This window comes from Seriola lalandi, unplaced genomic scaffold (genome assembly GCF_002814215.2).
Source record: "Seriola lalandi dorsalis isolate HSWRI2012SDOR001 ecotype SW California unplaced genomic scaffold, Sedor1 jcf7180002054502, whole genome shotgun sequence".
Lineage (NCBI taxonomy): Eukaryota > Metazoa > Chordata > Actinopteri > Carangiformes > Carangidae > Seriola > Seriola lalandi.
Genome location: NW_019525055.1, coordinates 917,863 through 937,917, shown reverse-complemented (window position 1 = coordinate 937,917; position 20,055 = coordinate 917,863). Strand labels below are relative to the sequence as shown.

General features: G+C 41.2%; 1 protein-coding gene across 1 annotated transcript in view; it reads left to right on the top strand.

The window, feature by feature from the left end:
- jade2 (jade family PHD finger 2) overlaps positions 1-20,055 on the top strand; it is a 184,368-nt gene that overhangs the window by 25,211 nt on the left and 139,102 nt on the right. Inside the window, exon 3 of the mRNA XM_023413054.2 lies at positions 4,108-4,193. Within this exon, the coding sequence (XP_023268822.2) occupies positions 4,108-4,193 (86 nt within the window). The remainder of the gene's footprint in view (positions 1-4,107; positions 4,194-20,055) is intronic.

The following is a 20,055-nucleotide window of genomic DNA, read 5'->3' as shown; positions in this document are numbered from 1 at the left end:
TAAAATCTCTCTGATTTCTGAGGGGAAACTGAGCTGAGGCTGGATGAACACAGTGTCTAAGTATTTTTATTGTAAAAACAAGTGAACAGGGGGCGGGGGAGTTGTGGTTTGTGTTAGTTGACAATCAGTGTCTATAAAATCACCACAGGCTGTGACTGCACTGTTATTTCTACATCAGTCTTTACACACTATCTCCACCTGGTGCGCTGAGCTGCTGTACCTGTAGCCTTGTCTGTGTTTTTACTTTCAACTCTTTTGTGATCAATAAAATAATTAGACATAAAGATGTATTTTATTATTAGCACTTCAGCCAAGTAAATCTTTAGCAAGGCTACACTGTGTTACAATCTCTATCTATGATAAAGCAATCTAAGCGCTATGGGCGTAATGAGCTGCAGCCTAAGTAAATCAGGTGCTTAATACACACAGATTGTGGCTGCAAATTCACTAAAACCCACATCTTGCATTTTTGTTGGGCCATATTCTTAGTAAATCTGGCCTTATGTGTTTTGGAAGAAATGTTAAATATATGCAGCATGCACTTAATGGCCTGACTGATAGATGCATATTAGATAATGGATGCATTGACTAATTGATCAGCAGATACGCTCCCTACCCGGAGTCGTGATAGAGACTCAAACAACCAATCAGACAGACAGACAGACAGACAGACAGAGAGACAGACAGTCAGACAGACATGCAATGAAGAGATAGGCCGCATGATGGTGGGAACATCTGGCCAGTCTAACACATTACTGTCGCTGGCAGCGTCTGCTGGAAAATCATCTGATAATAAACTGTCTTTGAATAGCAGTGCAGTGTTACACAAGCACACTTGGCTCTCAATGCTGATCACTCTCCACGAAATATGAAGATTTAGTCACTGAAGACAGCTAGCAATTTTGATTTAATTATAAACATCATTCTTCTTGCCTTTTGGCAGTTCAACATGACTAATTCTTGGCATTTTGCGGCGTGCATTTTTCAAAAACAAGCAAATGTATTTGTTTGGCCATACCCCTGACTCCGTAAGGCCAACATAGACAGAAAATTAGATACATCAGTGAGCTAGAAAACAAACTGTCGTGTACAAAAGTGGACCTCACTTTTGGTTTTGTGTCTCCCTAAAAGCCGCTCACATGCAAGCATTATCTTATTACCAAAGCAAAGTGGCTTAATCTGCCCTTTTCACCTCAGAGTGTAACATTTCTGTATTGAACAACGAGATCTTTTTTTCTTTTGCTTGTGGAAACGTAATATTTCTTTCTACTGTTGGACCCTCTTAAAAGTCAATGTCAAAAGTCATGAAACATTGTAAAAAAAAAAATATTCTCTGCTGTCTTTTGACACATTTTGAACATTCGAATAAAATATTAAAAAGAGATAAAAAGATTTCATTTGGGATTTTTCTGTCTCTCTTGATGAGAAATCAAATTTCCTATTACAGTATAATACAAAATTCAAAAACATTTCTCCAGTTGAAGCTGTTCATGATGTGGAATGTCTTAACCGTTTTCTTTTTAAAACATTTTTAAACTAACTACAGGAAAATGATTTCTGGGTAATGTGACTGAAACTGAAAACTGTTAACTGTTTACTGCAGTAGGGCCAGCAGAGGTTGAAGTGACCTTTTGCAGGTTTAACCGTCATGTGGTCACAGGTCTGCATGTATAAAATATTTTACAGCAGGTTTAACAGGCTGTTTTTCAGACCTAGACTCTGCCACCCTGCACTGAAGGCCATACTGTCTGCCGTATAATTAGCTGTTAGCCGTTAGCCAGTGCTGTGTGGGCTCCAGCTGCATCTGTTGACTGGAGGTTATCAGGTTTCTAATTGAAGGATGCCCATGATAATTTTGGCTGCCGTGCACCAAGCGGGGCTTTTAATTAACACACGGCCATGATGGTAACCTCCAACTGTGCTGCGGCCCGTTTGGTTATCTGGCCGCAGTGATAGAGCGGTGCAGCTGCCTCATGTGGGGCGTGTGGATGTAACCTGCACAGACACACACACACACACACACACACACACACACACACACACTCTAGCAGAGAGCAGATGCATGAATGTTCAGCAGATTAGCACGCAGTTCCACTGAATATTTTCATACTGAACACATGTGTGCATATAACATAGCACTCCTACACACACAGACTTGTGGACGAACACAGACACTGAGGAACAGCTTCAGTGCTTTTGGCAGAGATTCTCTAAGTCTCTAGTGCGTGTTTTGATGATGGTGGTGGTGGAGAGCGCCTCTGTCTAACACATCCCTACAAAAACCGTCCTATAGGTGTTCAGCTGTACAGAAACTGAGACGTGTTCAAAAATGCCACTCGCCACTACACCCTGCTCACTCTTTTATTTTGACATGTTTATTCTTGGACAGACTAGAGTATATCTGCTCCACTTAACCTTTTAACAAGTCTCTCTCTCAAGCAGACAGACACACACACACACACACACACACACACACACACACACACACACACACGCATACACACACGCATACACACAGCACACACATTCTGTAAGGTGGTACACTTTGAGACCACCACTCAGTAGAGGTGAGTAGAGGATTCATTTGAAATCGTTACCCACTCGTGGCTGTCAATTCCTATTTCCTGTTGGGTTGTGGCGGTGAATGCGTGTCAGTGTGTTTATGTGTGTCTGTCCAAGGGAATATATAAATCTGTGCCACTCTGACAGATTGAAACATCAACGATGCAAGCAAAGTGTGTGTGATTGTGGAGGAAAGTGTGAGTGCATGCTTATGTGGCAAATATCTGTATACGTTAGCAGGTGTGTGTGTGTGTGTGTGTGTGTGTGTGTGTGTGTGTGTGTGTGTGTGTGTGTGTGTGTGTGTGGAGAGAGGGAGTCAGTAATTTTGAAGATGAGCCTGACAGCAGTTCTGCCCTCAGCACTGTTAGTTGTTCAGACATCCCAAGTAAAATTAGCACGGTGGCAGGACTTCTGTGGTGGCAAGGGAAATATGTTGAGTGGGAGGAAGCCCACACACACACACACAGAGAGTCACCGTAACAGTGTGTTATATTACACAGTATTGGCAAATTTGTGTTTTCCATTATGCCTGTGTGATGTAATTTAATTGCTAATGTGATGCAATTTTTAATGAGAGCCTTCTACATGGTGCACAGGTGAAAATGAGCTGTTGGCTATTTCTGTTACAGTGATTTAAAACAAACAAAAAAAAACTATCATAAATGAAATTACACACATTCCCTTTCTTCTCTACATATATCAGTATGGGCTCTGATCACACACACGGGCACACGCAGACAAACACACGCACAGGGTGGCTGATTGAAGCGGGAGGTGGGATATTGGCTTCAGTGTCTGGTTAATTGCCATTAAGTTGTGTATTAATGAGGTTGTAAAAGACCATAGTGGACTAACTGCTTAACAAGATGCTATTTATACTGTCGTTACTTATTACAGCCCTTAATAGATCATCATCAGTCTGCTTCAATTAAAGGCCTGACTTGGAGAGGTAGGAGAAGTCACGGGGAAGGTTTTTGTATGCCTGCTTTCTTTTTTAGTGCTTCTCTGCAGTGGTTGAATCACCTCCATCAGCGTAAATTACAGAAGTCCTGAACCCCATCACATGCTCACGGAAGAACTTTTGATGACCAGCTTTTTCCCCTCTAACAAGTATAACTGATTCCCCGCCGGTATGATCTTGCTACGGTGTTTTTTATTATGTCTGTATTGTAAACCTTCTCTGCAAAAAAAACAAAAAAAACAATTTTCTCCAGTGGGACAATAAAGTTTGTTTGGAGTGTATCTGAGCGCACGCTGTGTACATGAAGCCTGATCTACAGCCAGAGCCCCTGTTCTTCATTTGCCTCACTTTCGGATCAACATTCACACTCGTGACTGCACGTTTTCGACAAATCCAACACAGATTAAGTTTGCTTTATATTGTGCTCCAGAAGATATGAAACACTTTGTCTTTACAGCTTTGTCATAAAAGGCTAGTTAGTCAGTGCCAGAAAAATATTGATGGTATCTCTCCTGAATAAAATGCTTGTTAATCTTAATTACACTCATTGTTATCGTCTTTTTAATTTTTTTTTATTGTTGCAGGTCAGGTGACCTCGTGGTCCAGGTCATCCAAGAATACGGGCACCAGCAGCACATGGGTCCGCCACCAGCACAAGAAACCATCAGAGGTAAGTTAGTGTGGCAGCTTGGTTCAGTGACTCGGGCAGATACAGTGTGCTGAATGAAATACAGTCTCTGTTTGGCCGTTACACGCTGAGAGTTATGCTCCACTTCCATGCTGCCTGTGACAGATATTTGCTGCGGCTATTGGTCAGATGCCAACATTTTTGTCTGCTTGTTCAGGTTGTTGAACTGGCGTGATCTGCTTCTTTTATGATCCTTGTTCTTGAAATACAGAAAAAGAGTGCAGGTCCGGCAGCTAATTGAAATCCTTAAAGTTAGGTGTATGGTTTCTGGACAAGCTCAGTTGCTATTTGGCTGTTCTTCTGCTTATATTATATCTTTTATCTTACAACCACACTCTACCAAGTTTGAAAACTATGAAAGCAGCTGTATATCAACTCTTAACTGGAACAAACACGATCCAATGTAAACACAGCCATCTCCGTCACCACAGCTAAATCAACCGGGCGCATTGATGGCACAGATTGGTTCCCTAAAATACCAGGTTGGAACATCCATATGGTCATGATGAACATTCCCTAGTGCTCTCAAATGACCACCCTGGGGAAGAAACTGGCATAATCCAGTTGGAAAATGGTGCACTGTACCAGTTGTGGCAAAAATGCTTTGCCTGCCACAATCACACATTCCTCCCACTCTGTCAGTGAAGTGGGTTCAAATCTGTTTAAGGACAACTTTCTGTTTTGAAGAGTTTCACTCCAAAAATAACTATCTGCCACTTGGAACACATTACATCTACTGGTGATTTTTTTTATTTATTTATTTATTTTTAATAAAGCAGAGTAGGTGACAGCCTTGGATGACACTTCTCAAACTCTGAAGATGTTCAGTGAGACACTCAAAACAAAGATCTTTTACAAAATGAATTGTTACCATCTAAGAGGGTTATTTGCCCTCACAGCTGCTGTGATTTCTCGCCATCCTTCGTCCAAATACAAAAAAATGTCAGAAACTGTCTAAAGTGTAAGCGCACAAATTTAGTTTTTATGCAACTTTTGAAAGGAGAATGAGTAAAGCAAAAAGGCATGCATGCCCCCGAACCACCCCGAAGTACAAGTCATCAGCAAAGCATCTGTCATGCCTGTGCATTTGAAGCTTCCTCCCCCTCAGCTCCATCCAGTTAACCACAGGCTGTTGGAAGGTCCTGTCAGCAATCAGTCTCTCAGTAATTACTACTGTAGCTCTCTGCTCTGACCCGGGCCTCAGCTGAAGAGCCAGGGGCCACGTTCAATTTCATAACGCTGCCGCCTCGCCTCGCTCTGGGGCACCCTGTTTTTTCGTGAAAAATGATGTTTCGCAGCAATTTTTTTTTTTTTTCTGCTTTTTCTTTAGCAGTGAGTGACAGGAGAGGCCGAACAAAGAAAAAGGGCGGGTGACATCTGACAAAGGTTTATTGCAAAGTTCATATGTTGCGAGGGCATTTTAAAATTTTGACCCATTTAATATATAAAGAACATTCTCAGTTCCTCAATTCAGTACTTGCACTTCTTGGGGGGCCTTGCTGACTTGTTAGTTTTGCACCTAGGTCCAATTAAGGAATAACATTTTTTTTTTTTTTTTTTCAAGTGTATACCTGAACCAGAACAGCTCGTAACATGAACTTGAGATTGCAACTTGTAGGGTTTTGCTGTTCAAGCTGACTCACATTGAGAACACATAACTGTATAATGTGTTTAAACGTGTATCATTAGTTAATTTCTTTTTAATTATTTGCTTAGTCACTGAGAAAGAAGTTTTAGAGGATGCCATCTTCTGGTTTTAACATTTACCACGTAGGCGAACCTACTGAGAAATTTTGGAAACCCGTCTTACAATAAATACGTGACCTGTCTTGTACATTAGGTGAGTGGAGCATTGGTACTGCAGGACAGCAGCTTCATGCAGGTATGCTGGCTTCACACAAAGTGCTTATTGTCTGACCCACATTTTGAACACATCTTGAAATAGGCAGGTTTGCATCTGCGACTGAACAGGTGTGTGGAGGTGGGAAAGTTGGCAGGATTGGAGCTATTTCTCTCATCCTCTCTCTCTCTCTTTTTTTTTTTTTTTTCATTCTTGACACACCTACTTCTGTGTGTATAACTGAGTGTAACATCATGAATGGCTTTTGAGAACAGACTGTCCAAAACTGTTTGCCTCATTTCTTTGTGTTCAGTTTGTTGCATCAAGTCTACAAAGACATGCAAAAGACACAGTATTCCTGGAAAGAGATTTGAGAGGTGTGGGATGAAGCCAAAAAAAGAGGGTATAATGGCCTTGGGTTGTCGCCATCCAGAACGGGTAGAAACACCTTTGCCTTTAGATGTGGTGGGTGATTCATCATATGTTCATTGGAAGGATACTAAAACCTTTAGTCACCGGAGCCGAGCCATCACTTTGACTGTGCGTGTAGTGAAGGCTCTTTACTCTCTTTGTAGGTTAATTGAACAAAAGCTCACGTTTCTTCAGGGCAGCTCATCTTCTGTCAGTGTGTGGAAGAAGTGACGACGAGACCGTCCGTCAGACGGAGTACAAGAGTTAAACCCTTCAAAAACCAACTGCATGCCAGCCCTTCAGGTGTTGGTAACTGCTGTCAGTGTGAGAGCTATCCTGAGGCAACAGCGACAACTTGTATGTTTTACAGGACAAATGTCATGAACCTGATTAAATGTCACCACCTATTTTGCTCACAATGCTTAGCTGGAGCAGACATGTCTTGGTAGCCTTGGATTTTTTTGAAAGGGGATGGGTGTTTTTTGCTTGACCTGACTAATCCAAAGGAAGAAGGGGCTTTCTTTGTATCTAAGCAGCAGATAAATTAGGCAAAGAGCGATCAGAGAAACAACTACCGCTATCAAATGTCACATTTACATGTGACATTTTGTGTTGAACTAGTTCATCAGCAAGAATAGAAGTCCTCAGTTTCATTGGTTGAAAACGCCTGTTAGCAAATGATCCTTATCAGTGCTCTGTCAAATGTGCATCTGGTTTGTAACTTTGCTGATGGACGGAGTTTCAGTATTTACAACCACACTTCCCGATGAATACATAACATAGTTATGCCATGCAATTTAATGAAACCAGACTGGTTTCATTAAATTGCGTGGCATATTTTGTGGTGGTATGGACTTGTATATTTGCTGGTTGTTGATGGTGGCAGACAGACATCCCTGAAATTAAGTGCTTTTTTTTTCTTTCTTTTTTTTAAATGAAAAAAAGTCCAAGCAAGGCTGTGAAGATTCCTCATCCCTGCTGGAAAGGAAATTCAGCAGTGGCTCGCAATGCGGACAAGTTTATGGAAGGATACTCACCCTCGGTTAAGGGATGTGTGGCGAATGGTAAACACTATGCACTTGTAATGACAACGTAGCTCTTTTCTAAAAATGAGCCGTCTCTATTTGCGCCTTTGCGAGTCTTTCACTCTAGCTTTGACTTTTCTTAGAAGTGGTTTAGAGGGCTTTACTTGGCGGAAGGAGGGCACAGTCAAACGCTTCCGTTTTTTTGTATAGCCGTTTTTTTTTTTTTTATCTCATTTTAGATGAGGGCCGAGATTTAAGATTTTGAAAATTTTGTGGACAAACAGGAAGCCGTTATGACACACAGTATACAAGCAGATGGCGCATATTTGGTCTTTTGGGTATTGGTTAGGGTCAGCAGTTGAGAACAAGAAAAAGACAGAGGAAACAAACAAAGCAGAAAAAAAGTTTACTTTAAAAAAAAATGCGCTGTAATGTAAGTGTGCTGAGTCACCAGTGAGAGCTCCTGGCCTCATCTCCTCTGACAAAAGCAAAGCTCTCCTTCTTCAGAGAAATCCCCCCTGCTCTCCCCCAGGGGATTGTGTGACACTTGTCAAAACACTGTAACATGGGCAGAGGACACACACACACACACACACACACACACACACACACACACACACACACACACACACACACACACACAAACCCTGACACAAACACTCACACACATTTTTTAGAGGGTGCTTGTAACACTATATTGAGACAGAAACATGAATACAGACGCACTTTGTAATCCGGGCTTTTTTTCCAGGCTCGTGGTATTGAAATTTCGCACCACACACTTGGAAGAGGGAATGTCTCTTTCCATGTTCCTAGTTTCATTTGAATCTTTTTTTTTTTTCCTGTATGTTTTTCTTTTTCCTCCTTAAAAATCCAGCTCCAGTCTTCAGGTAAATCTATATGGAGATGACAGTAGTTAAAGCAAGTGTTTACCTGGGCTGTTTTTTTTTTTTTTGCAGCAAAACAGAATTGAATCAGGTATTTGAAGCATAGATAATTCCATCTTGTCACTGTGCCCGGTCAGACAGAGTGTAAGAATGTGAGCATAACTCTGCCAAACTTTACAATAAGTTGCCACGGATAATTCATGTTAATGATCATCACCTGTGGTTGGGCTGTCTGGAGCGTTAGACATTATCAGTATGGCGTATGCACTTTTGTCTGCACAACCTCAGTTAATAACGGGCCTCCACAGATGCGATTCGTGGAAATGAGTCTTGATGCCAAAATCCAGGTGTAATGATCTGCTGTAATGTTGTGAGATATATCACACGCTCAGCACTAATTTCTAACATTATTCAGTTCACCATTTACAGCTTGGCAATTTAGCAAAAAGCTGCGACTTCCAATTAGTGCAACAGTTACAAGTGAGTATGTGAAAGAACTCGTATTTATAACGGGGAAGTGGAGCAGGTTGGTGTTAAGTGCTTAGTAAAGACACTTTGGAGAAAAGGCACTAAATCAAAAAAAAACAGCGTTCATTCATTCGCTTTCATTTTTAGAGGCTTTCTTCCTAAACCTTTGGTATCATGTCGTATCTTCTTCTCTGTGACCTTTCAGTTACTGTGCTTGTTGCATGGTGTTGTGCGCTTGCTGTGTTTGCTGAAATGACTGTATAGTTGCATCCAGGTTGATATCAAATGAAGTACTAGTTATTAGTTTAAGCCATGTAGCTTTCCCTGGACATTTCAGTGCTGTGGTTGAAGGACGACGATGTGATGAAGCTCAGATCATATTTAAGTCATAGTTTTACAGCTTTCAACCCCGGTTGAAAGTATTTTCATGAGTAAGGAGCTTTTACTGTTTGACAAAGCCAAGAAGAGGTTGTCGAACAGAGAGTGATATTGGGAGCCGCTCACAATGCATCATGGGAGGAAGGAAGTGGTGTTGATGGGGTTTGCCAAAAAAGATGATGGCTGAGCAGGTGTGAAACGCTCTCTATAGAGTCATTGTTTGCTTGTGCGTATACAGTGTAAGAGTGTGTATGTGTGTGGAGTCAAGTGTGCATGTGTGTGTGCGACTATATCCTGAGGTTGAGAGTGTTTTTAGAGAGGTGGCAGCTACAGCACTTTCACTTTTCAGTAGGTTGTACATCTATCTGTAATGTGCATGTAGTGTTCATGCAGTCTATATCAGAACACATGTGCAGTGAACTATCACCTTTGCACCATCGCCACAAAAACAAAGGTGTCTTTGTATATTAGTTTACGCAGTGGTGTGTATTTGTTTCACCAAGATAGTGTGAGTCATGAGTATTGTTCATATGTCTTAAGATGTTAACCAGAACAATGTCAACCTGTCTGCAAGATGAGGCTTTGGTATGATTGCGTTTCATGTTTGCATCTTTTTCTAATATCAAAATCTTTCAAAATAGTTGTGCCTAGCTTACTAAGATGGTATGTTTTCTGAATTAATATTAGAAAACTTTGTGTAGTGAAAAGACGAGGAAGAAGGCAACCTAGTTGACAACAGATGAAAGTCATTGTGAATGGGTTTAATACTGGATGATGCCGGCGGACATCAGTAATGAAAAGTAATCCGGAAAGTGCAGTAGTTTTTACAGAGTGAGCCTGGGAACTGTCAGCGTGGAGTGTTCTGAAGGCGCAAACTTCAGTGCTGAAATTCAAAACAGCAGCCAACTGGTGGAAAACACAGCGAGTCTGTTCAACAGACCCTGATCGTTTTCTTCCTTATTGCTTGCAGTTGTTGAAGAATTATTGCAATCAAATTAAGACATTGGAAAACTTCCTCAGGATATTGACAAGCTTTCAGAGCCGTTCTCAAGTCTTTTTTTTTAACAGCTCTGATGTTAAGCTAAGAGTCATTGTTCTGAGGCAGCTGTATGTTCATCCAGATGTGCAGATGTTACAGGTGGATCACTGTCAAAGCAGCGATACCCTCTGTTTTGTGAACTCATCGTTTCTGTGCCAGCATCCTCGCAAGACATTACAAGTTCTAATTCTCTCCAATAGTGTCGATCTTCCAACACCATATGTGTAAATGCTTAACTAATCCTGTGCACCGATACAAGCATGTGTACTGTACGTATACATGTTTGTGTGTGTGTGAGCGTGTGTGTGTGTGTGTGTGTGCGTGTGTATGTCCTAGCAGGCTAGCAGCTGCTGTAGCTCATTAGGGTCTGCTAGAAACAGCTGTGAAACTCCATGGCAACCAGATGCAAACAGCTACAGGAATGCATGGAGTTGATGTTAGAGTTTCTCACACACACACACACACACACACACACACACACACACACACACACACACACACACACACACACACACACAGTGAATCAACAAGTTGTATTAAACTTGCTCACCTGCCAGTGAGGTGAATAGATGGGTGGGAATTAAAGAATGATGATTGGTGCAACTGTAAAGGATGCATAAAGGACAGAGAAGTGCACAGATAGAGGAAAATTCTCAATCAAAAGACCCTAAGGCTTTCTAATCACTAAGCGGCCTTTGGCCTGTGTTGAGTTTCAATTAAAATATGTATTAGTATAAATATATACCCACATCAGAATTTTCCATCTCAACTCTGAGTCACCAGTTTAACATGAAACAGCTTCTTTATTTTATTCATGCATCAGCTGTTCTTGTTTTTGAAAATGACTCACCACTGTAATTAATACATTTTTTTTCTTTACACCTTGCCCAGAATAATGGGAAATGCATACATTCATTGTCTCCCACCAATTACATTACAGTCCACTGCATCTGCAGAGCAGGCATCTCGGCGTACACACACCTTTAATAGCTTAATGTCAAGTCTCTTGTTTTATTTTCTTTATTGACATTCAACACTAACATCATATGACATGAAAATGTCACATTTCCACAAAGAAGAGAAGAAATGCAAGAAATACACGTGTCCGCCCTGATCACAGGTCAGTAATTAAGTCTTAACCCTTTACAGGGGCGACTCTCCTGTAACAGCTGTCAGGCAAAATGCTGATCACACTGGAGAGTGGTAGCTGTATGCTCTGATTTGCAAGTGGTTTAGCATGAATAACCTGCATTTAGCAGTGGAGCTGAGAGCATTGGAGCATGTAGAAAGCAGCATGAAAAAAAACAAAACAAAAACTAGCCACACGTCACACATTGTGTCGCATTGCTCCATTTTTGCACCGCTCTCTACACATTTTCAATGACCCTCCGACCTATTTCAATTAAAGTTAGATTTACAGATGCATTTAAAGATGAGGTTTGTAAAACTGTATACACAGAGCACAGGATACAAGCACGAGAGGCCACAATGACACAAAGGGGCAAAGGATAAAATAATTCCAATTATATGACAGCAGGAGGTTCGACTCGACTGATATGATATGAATCATTGACGTTTAGAGGGCAGCGCTGATTTCAAGCCATCCCACTATTTGCTATGTGGACATCTGGACAGCCCTTTGTGTCCTAATGTGATCCCAGTATGGTAGTTTACCTCCCACCATTAGTGCTTGTTGTCCACTTGGTAAAGTTTTCATCAGTGAATAGATTCCCCATATGGTCAAAAACGATCACATTTGTTCTATTCTGCGATGGTGCAGATTCAGCACTGAGTTACCTTGCAGATATTACAGTGAGATACTTAAGGGAAAAACACTTTTGTATAGTTTTAGTAAAACAGTATGAAACTAAGAAAACAAGTAAACTAGTGAAAGTTGTTCAGTGTTCATGAGTGTTGGAACTGTTTTGGGGGTTGGCTCTGTGGACTAAAAACTAAAATGTATACTTTGTCTCTGAGTTCTTTGAGTTTGTGGTTGAGTCATAAACTAACTGCATTGGCTGGAGAACTTCTTGGCAAAATATAAACACTAATCAGATGGTGTGTGTGTGTGTGTTGTCTGCGGAGGGAAGTGAATACTTGTTCAGCCCATGAGCATTTGTTTTGTTTTTGCATGTATCACTGGCCGTCTTCATGTGTCTGTTTCCGGTTAGTCATTACCATTTTGTGTGTGTGTGTGTGTGTGTGTGTTTGTCTTTCATGGGTAAATTTCCACATATTTCCAGTCATGTGTGATGGGTTCATGGCAGCAGCTCAAAGGGTTGGATACTGTACCGTGTGGGAAGGAAAAATCTTGAGAAATGAAGATGGCAAGGGGGAGGACTGCATGTGAGAAATAAATTGATGGACAATTAATTGGTAAAAGTGTAATGGATTTTGAAAGGGGGAAAAAAAAGAGACAAGAAGGAATTTAAAGGATAATGTGAATGCATTAATGAAAGAGTGGTACAGAAAGGAAAAAAATGTGATCATCAGTTTAGGATGGTGCAAAAAGCCTAAAATAAGGCAAACACAGAAGTAAAACATTGCAATATTAATTAGAATTGTTGCACAAAAACAAATCTGCATTTGAAATTCTACATTTGTTTTTTTGTTTGTTTATGTTTTCTTTGCTCTGTTGCCCTTCTCTGGTTGTTTTAAGGTTTCGTCTGTGCAGGTTTTGGTACAGTATCTGTGCCGTTCAAAGCGTTTGTGTTTCATCATTACCACACTTCCCTGATGCAGCCAACTCTTACCTTCGCCATTACCTCTGCTGCCCGGCACAAACACAGACACACACAACACCACCACCACCACCACCACCGCCACCACAGTTTCAAACAGTGGTTATATATTGTCTAAAAAAAAACATATCCACAAGGCTCTGTCCACTGTCACATTTTGCAAAGGCACGAGATGGATAATTGTAATGATTTGTGAGCCACAGCAAAACCCGCAGGGCATCCGGAGTAGTACTTGTGACTCTGTCTTGTCAGCTGCTGTTGAGCAAACGCATGTTATAGACGTACCACATCGCGAGGGAAGCTTACTTTATCCCTCTGCACAGTGTTCAAAAAGAACTCCTTGGTAAAAAAGCCCAAATACAGATAATGATTTCATGAAACCACTGCAACTTATAGGAGCTATTTGTTAGTTTTGCAATTTCTACATAGCCATCGTTCGCATTAACAGCTGTTTTCTTACCAGTCTAGAAGAAAACATTGCGAGTTCAGCATCTAACTTCATCCCTTTACTCACCAAGAGCTGTCTCCAGTGGTGGAAAGCAGCACCAATTTGAACTTTTGTCTGCATCACGCCTTTTTTTTCATCCACTGAAGTTATTACGCTAACCAGCTAGCCCCAGCCCGTCTCATCACTTTCCGATAGCGTCTCACTGTAGCCTCCAAACTGCCCGGACGACAGCGTTGCTCAGAGGTCGTATCATAACCGCTTGTTGTGTAAACGTTACGATTGCCGGAGCTTTTGTCTTGGGTGGTGATTTCACAAGAAACCACTTTAGGCGGAGGAGAAAGCCTACAAATAGCCCCTTTTAAGTTTAGTCATCTTATGTTATTTGTAAGTGGCTAGTCACTAAAACCAACTTCCCCCACGCACAATATTTGTTAAACAAAGGTCTGAAAATGTGTCACTGACATTTGGAAAGCATGTCTAACCTCAGTAGATGTACCAATTTTTTTGTCTAACGCCAATGTGCCACACCACCGACACACAATGACAACTTTCCAACTGAATCAAAGAATCAAACTTCCAACATATTTCTACTGCTCTGCAGAATTTTTCAGTAACACCGGTTTGTATTCTGTTTAAGACCCTTTTCCCTCCAAACCTTCAGCTGCATTTGTCACATGTCCTGTAATTCTTAATCCCAGATAAAAATGACAGTTCAACAGAGATTCAGCAATCAAATCATCAAACCCAAATGTGAAAGAGTGAGGGCTAATTTCTAGACCGCACATGCTGAAGCTGACATTCAGCAGTGACACTGAGAAAAGCCTGGATAGACTCGCTTGTTGTGTCTGACACTTTTTACTCAACCAGAGGAAAATCTCTCACATTTTTGAATATGAAACGTTCATGTGGATTTTCTGGGTGCTATGAAAATTCGGTCCTGTGAGTGTAGTGAATCACTAACTGGAGCAGGAGCAGATGAGACAGATTGAGGGATGAAGAAAAAGTGAAGTGCTGTAGTTGAAAATAAAATAACTCCTGGAAGACACTGAGCATCACAGACTGATGATATATTAATGCAAGAGCATCTGACGGTGGATTTTTTATTTTTTATTTATTTTTTTCCCCTTTCAAAAATGAATGATTTGTTGAGTGGTTGTTACTTAAAATGACTCAGAATCTTCTCAGCGTTAAAGTGGGCGTTAATATGAAGTCAGTGGAGAAGTTGGTGTGTTATTATTATAAGACTGTGCGGACCAACTCCTATTCACAAGTCATAGTGTTTATATTGGCCTGCACACAGCACCAGATGGGTGGAGTTTGGTGCATCAAAGCAATTCAGAAAAGTCACACGAAGTACATACACACAGAAGTATATAAAAAAACCACTGAAAATATTGTTCTGCGCGGCAGATCCCACCCAGCTGACAGAGGGTAAAACGAGCTACAGATCTGTCAAATGATATTCAGACTTTTGATCCTCTGTATGAGGTCTTTTTCTTTTTTTTTTTTTTTTTGATGTTTGTTTCTGAAAGCTGAAGTAAACTTGCTGAGCTTCAGAGCAGGCGGCCACAGATTGGCCTCTGTTTAATTGACTTCGTTATTCCCCATCAGTAAATTCTGCTGCTAAAAAGCGTGACAACCGACTCAAGTTGCCGTATAGACGCAGATAGGCGGAGCGGCATTAATCATGTAGTTGTTTTGGTTGTTTTTTCAGCCACGCATCTCCAAAACTGGGTCACATCTCCCCCCAGCCTTTGCTTGCCATTTTACCAGATCGTCTGCCTGAGCCTGCCATATGAAGAATGATATTTGCATCGGACTCTGTGGGGGGAAATTGGCTTATCCCTCCTGCCTCTTAAGTCTCCTTCACTCTTTCTTGTCAGTGACCCAGTTTTTTAACCTTTATTTATTGAGGGAAGCTTTTCTGAACATGTCTGCCCTCTCTCTTTCCCTCTCTTGGAAACATTTATGCTTCATGTTAATGATTTTACACACATTAGCACCTGGGAGCTGCAGAGTACAAGCACAGCCTCTCCTCAGCAGATCCACTGGAGGGGTTTGGGGGGTTACAAGCCTTGTTCAAGCCTGTTGTTTTTGCTTGAACTTTTGTACTAAAAGAGGTTATCGATGATCGCTTTCTGCTCTGCCTTTCAAAACTTCCTCATTTCTGAAATGATATGCTAACTGTTTTTGCTTAATTTTCATGCAGTACAGTTACCATCTTTGACATATGGTCATTTAGTAGCTCCGCTGAAGAGATTTGGAGGTTAAATGCTTTGCCCAAGGACATGTGAGGAGAAAAGCTTTTCCCTGACCAGACTCCGGTCCAAGCAGCCTCTAGCTCAAAATCCAACTCACTTAACCTCTAAGCCACTGTAGTCCTGCATATTGATATTAAACTTTAAATTTGTGGACGAGCTACACGGATGATCTTTTCTTGCCTTTTCTTCAGCATTCTTCTGTCTCTTACTTTGACTCGTTTCCTTTGAGTACGTGATTGTGGAGGGCAGAGTTTTAGCTTGCTGGAGGCCAAGAATCACATCTGTTCAAATGGAGGAGCGCAGTCAGTCAGTCAAAGCCTTATTGAAGCGGGAACAAAGCTTAATTGCGTGACCTTTGAGTGAAGCCTTTGGCAATCAGCCTGCCCTTGGCGTGGAGGAGAGCGCCATCGCTCCACGCATCATTCAGGCCAGGGCTTGTGATGAGGAGCCGGCGTTCAGAGAAATCTCAAAAGGACCTGTTCACTGTCTCGTCTCACGCTAATGAGGGGACATAAATTGTAGACTGAGTGCCTTTTCAGGGCTCGGCTGTGCGAAGCTAGGCTAATAGCAACGGATGTGACAATTCAGTTCTAAGAGGGGAGAGGGGACCGTAAGAAAGAGCGAGAGGAAATCCTTTTCACGTTCCCATCAAATCCTTTATGTGTTATTTTAAAAGTGTCGAGCCGGTACAGGCTGTTGGTGCGGGTGATTCAGTTTAGCGAGACATAACGTTTCTGCATAATAACAGTGACTCCCTCCACTGTTGCCTTTATGCCGCTTTCCCTCTCATCCGTCCTGAGCTGAGGCAGGGTGTAGTGAGCGCGCTGAAAGCCTTCTTCAGCCCTGTGCTCCTTTTTTTTTTTTTTTTTTTTTTTTTTTTTTTTTGCCCTGCATGGTGCCTGTTCTGCAGCGCTCACACAAAGAACAAGCTGCCATCAGAACTGTGTCTTGATGCCATAAATGGTGGAAAAGAGAGGAGAAAAAAAAAAAAATGTTTGAATTGCACCTCAGGGCTCAGCGGTGAAAGTCACAGGTGGGTTGTCAAAGAGTTTTTGCATCAATATAACCATTCGTGGCACGGAAAAAAAAAAGTCGCTTCAAATGTAATTTTAAAAACATTTTTGACATGATGTATGTATAATCATCGTTTCAACATCACGCATCATTCTACCAACTGCTCATACTGGGGTTTATCCAATCATCCTACAGAAATGTAACCTTACTTTTTAGGTTAGAGATGATGTTGATCTAAACACCTCGGATGCTTATTGTCACATCTTTTCATGTTCAACTGTTTTGCTCATCATCTTATTAAAAATAGATGGTGGTTGCTGTTGTCGGAAATGCGAAGCGTTTCTCTGGTACAGTTCGTGGTTTGCACAGCAAATGAAGATGCTTTAATGAACTGGGTAAGCGTTGAACCACTATTGCAATGTATCAAGATAGAGAGTAGCATGTCATGAATATTTACTGTAAGAGCACCTGTGCTACGTGCTAATCAGGTCTTGATTATATTGTCTGGGCAGCTGATACGGGACAGTTTGTCTTCTAGAAGTTAGAATCTAGTACCTTTCTTCCTTCTCTGTCTCTTCTTTTGTATTGCTTTTTTTTTTTTTTCAGACCACCTTGAAAACTTATTTTTCCAGGCTGTGAGAAAGCTGGAAAATGACAGAGATTTAAAAAAAAAAAAAAAATGGAGGAGAAATACAAGATTCGGCATAAAAGGTTTCTCCTGGAAGAACATCAGGAAAAGATGCTCGCCAGTTGAAGTTGCACTTTCTTTTCTCTCTCTCTGCTATCCCTTTCGATCCCCTCCTCTGTCAGTCGGTGCATTTGGAGAGGTGTAAGACAAGCCAAACGTTTCCTCTTCTCCTCATTGTCTTTTCATCCCATTTCATTCTGTTCGTCTGTGAAAGATATGTCTTTGCCTTTTCTTGCGCTTGGCTCTCCACCCTCTCTCCTCCTCTCTGTTCAGCTTACTGAGAGGAGAAATAAATAGGAGAGGCGGCCATTTTTCAGAGGCTTGTGGTCATTCGATAAAGAAAAAACATGGAGAAACATTGTTTTTGCTGAAGAAGAAGAAGAAGATAGTCGAGTGCAGTGAAGTTTGTGTAACGGATGTTGCTTCTTTTTTTTTTTTTTAGTCATCTATGATAGTAAACTGTATGTATTGAAGTTTTGGAAAAAACAAGACATCACCTTGGATACCTTTGATTTGTTGACTTTATATAGACATAACAATTCATTAATAGAACTGTAATGTTATGGATTCATTGAGAACTGAGTATTGTACTGCTGAGGAGAGATGTGCAGTTAGTACACTGGTTGATAAGGCAACAGATTCCTGTTGGGGTGCATTGTTAGAGAAAGTGTGCGTGTGTGCGTGTGTGTGCGCGTGTGTGTGTGTGTGTGTGTGAAATGAAATCACTGAGTCACTGTACTAATGCACTGAGCACACACACACACACATCCACACATAAAGGCTTGCTCTCTTCTCTCTCTCTCAGTCTGTCATTCTCTCATCAACCCCTTTCTCTCCCCTCCGTCTTTTTCTCACTCTTAATCACCCACTCAACACTCACACACACACAAACACACACACACACACACACACACACACACACACACACACTTCTTACTGAGTCCTGTGGACCTTCCAAGCAGCCAATCATTAGAGTCCGTCCCTGCGCTCTGATGTGGCTGCTAAAATTAGCATCCTCTCTCTGTGAGTCGACATCTGCCATGACGCACTGTGGAGAGCCAGGTAGCCATGATGCCCAGAGAGAAAAAACTCTCCTTCCTCTCTTCCTCTCCTCTCTCCACCTCCCTTTCCCGTTTCTTTCTGTTCTGCTCTCCTTCAGTTGTGCTTCTTCACTCTATTTGATTTCTTCTTTTGTCTTCCCTTCTCTGGTTCGTACCCCTTTAGTTTTTCTTCTCTTTTTCTTCAGCAGGTCAGCGTTGATGTGCACCCTTTCACTGTTCTTGTATTCAACTTAAAATAATGAGTCAAAATTCAGCACCATGCTCAGTTGAAAGTTTTTTTTTTTTTTTTTGCTCCATTCAAAAGTAAAATACGCCTTACATTTTCTCATAGAGAAGAAAAAAAGATGCACACATGCCAGAAAGCTTTGTGTGTTACTATGACAACCAGCAACTATGAGCTGTCATGTCTCTTAGCTGCAGCATAAATGCATAAATATATATTTCGAATATATATCCTTATCCTTGTCCCTTTAAGGCATCCACTTTAAACCACTGATTAATAGTGTCAGAGCTTTTATTAGAGACGTTTGAGCAGGACTGAGCTTTTCGCCTCTTGTTTTGTTCCTGTATCACACTGCAGGTGCTATTTTAAAGTCTGTAAGTTGACTCTGCAGGGTAGAAGCTCCATTTATACTGTGAACAACCAGTCTATAAACCTGAACTTGCTCTGTTCACATAGCCTACAAAAAAATAAAAAAGTTGTTGACATTGTCGGATGCAATGCATGAAATACTTTATTTCCTTAACAATGTTTTAGATTTTTTTTTTATTATTACCTCTTATTACCTATTATTAGTATTTATTGATAAATTGGATAATAATTATTGTAGCTGTAGCTTTGCGTTAACAATTCCTTTGCGTTAATTATAGCCCTTTGTAACTCAACACTAAACTATAGTTATGTTAGGCTACATTTATGTTGCTTGATTTGAGTGGATAGTTGCTATGATTTGGTATAATTTGGGTTATTTTATTTGGTTACAGTCCTTCCTGGTCAAGATCACTTCTACATTGTACATTCAGTTCGTTTAGCTGGACTCATGCTGCCCTTATGTGTCTTTCGCACCTCATGGGGTGCCGATAACTATCGCACCACTCTTGCACCCGTAATCACAGCGGCCCTGCCAGAATTTAGCAGTCTAATAATAACAGCGGGACCAGAAGTGAAGTGGAGAGCATCTCTCATCCTTTTCATCCAACAAGGCTGAATGTTTTTCAAGATAAACAGCGAGTCAGACGATGGTGTGTGATGTCAGCTGGCCTTCAAATGCACCTAAAGCACTTTGTCACTGTGCTTTAAAAAAAAAAAAAAACTGGCTCAGCAGCACCACAATATCAAGGTCCGTTGTGTGGGGAGGGAGGCTGGGTGAGCACCTGTGTGAGTGTGTGCAAGCATCTTCTCATTGCACTCTAGGATTGTTATTGAGTGTCTGTTGCCGTTGTGTGCGACCATGTATAAACCCATGTTGTATGTCCGCTTTTATGTGCGCGAGTGGGTGTATTCGATTGTGTAATTTCTGTGTATCAGTGTGTGTTTGTGCTCGTGTTTATTTGAATGTATGTTTCTGCTTCGGCGTCAACGC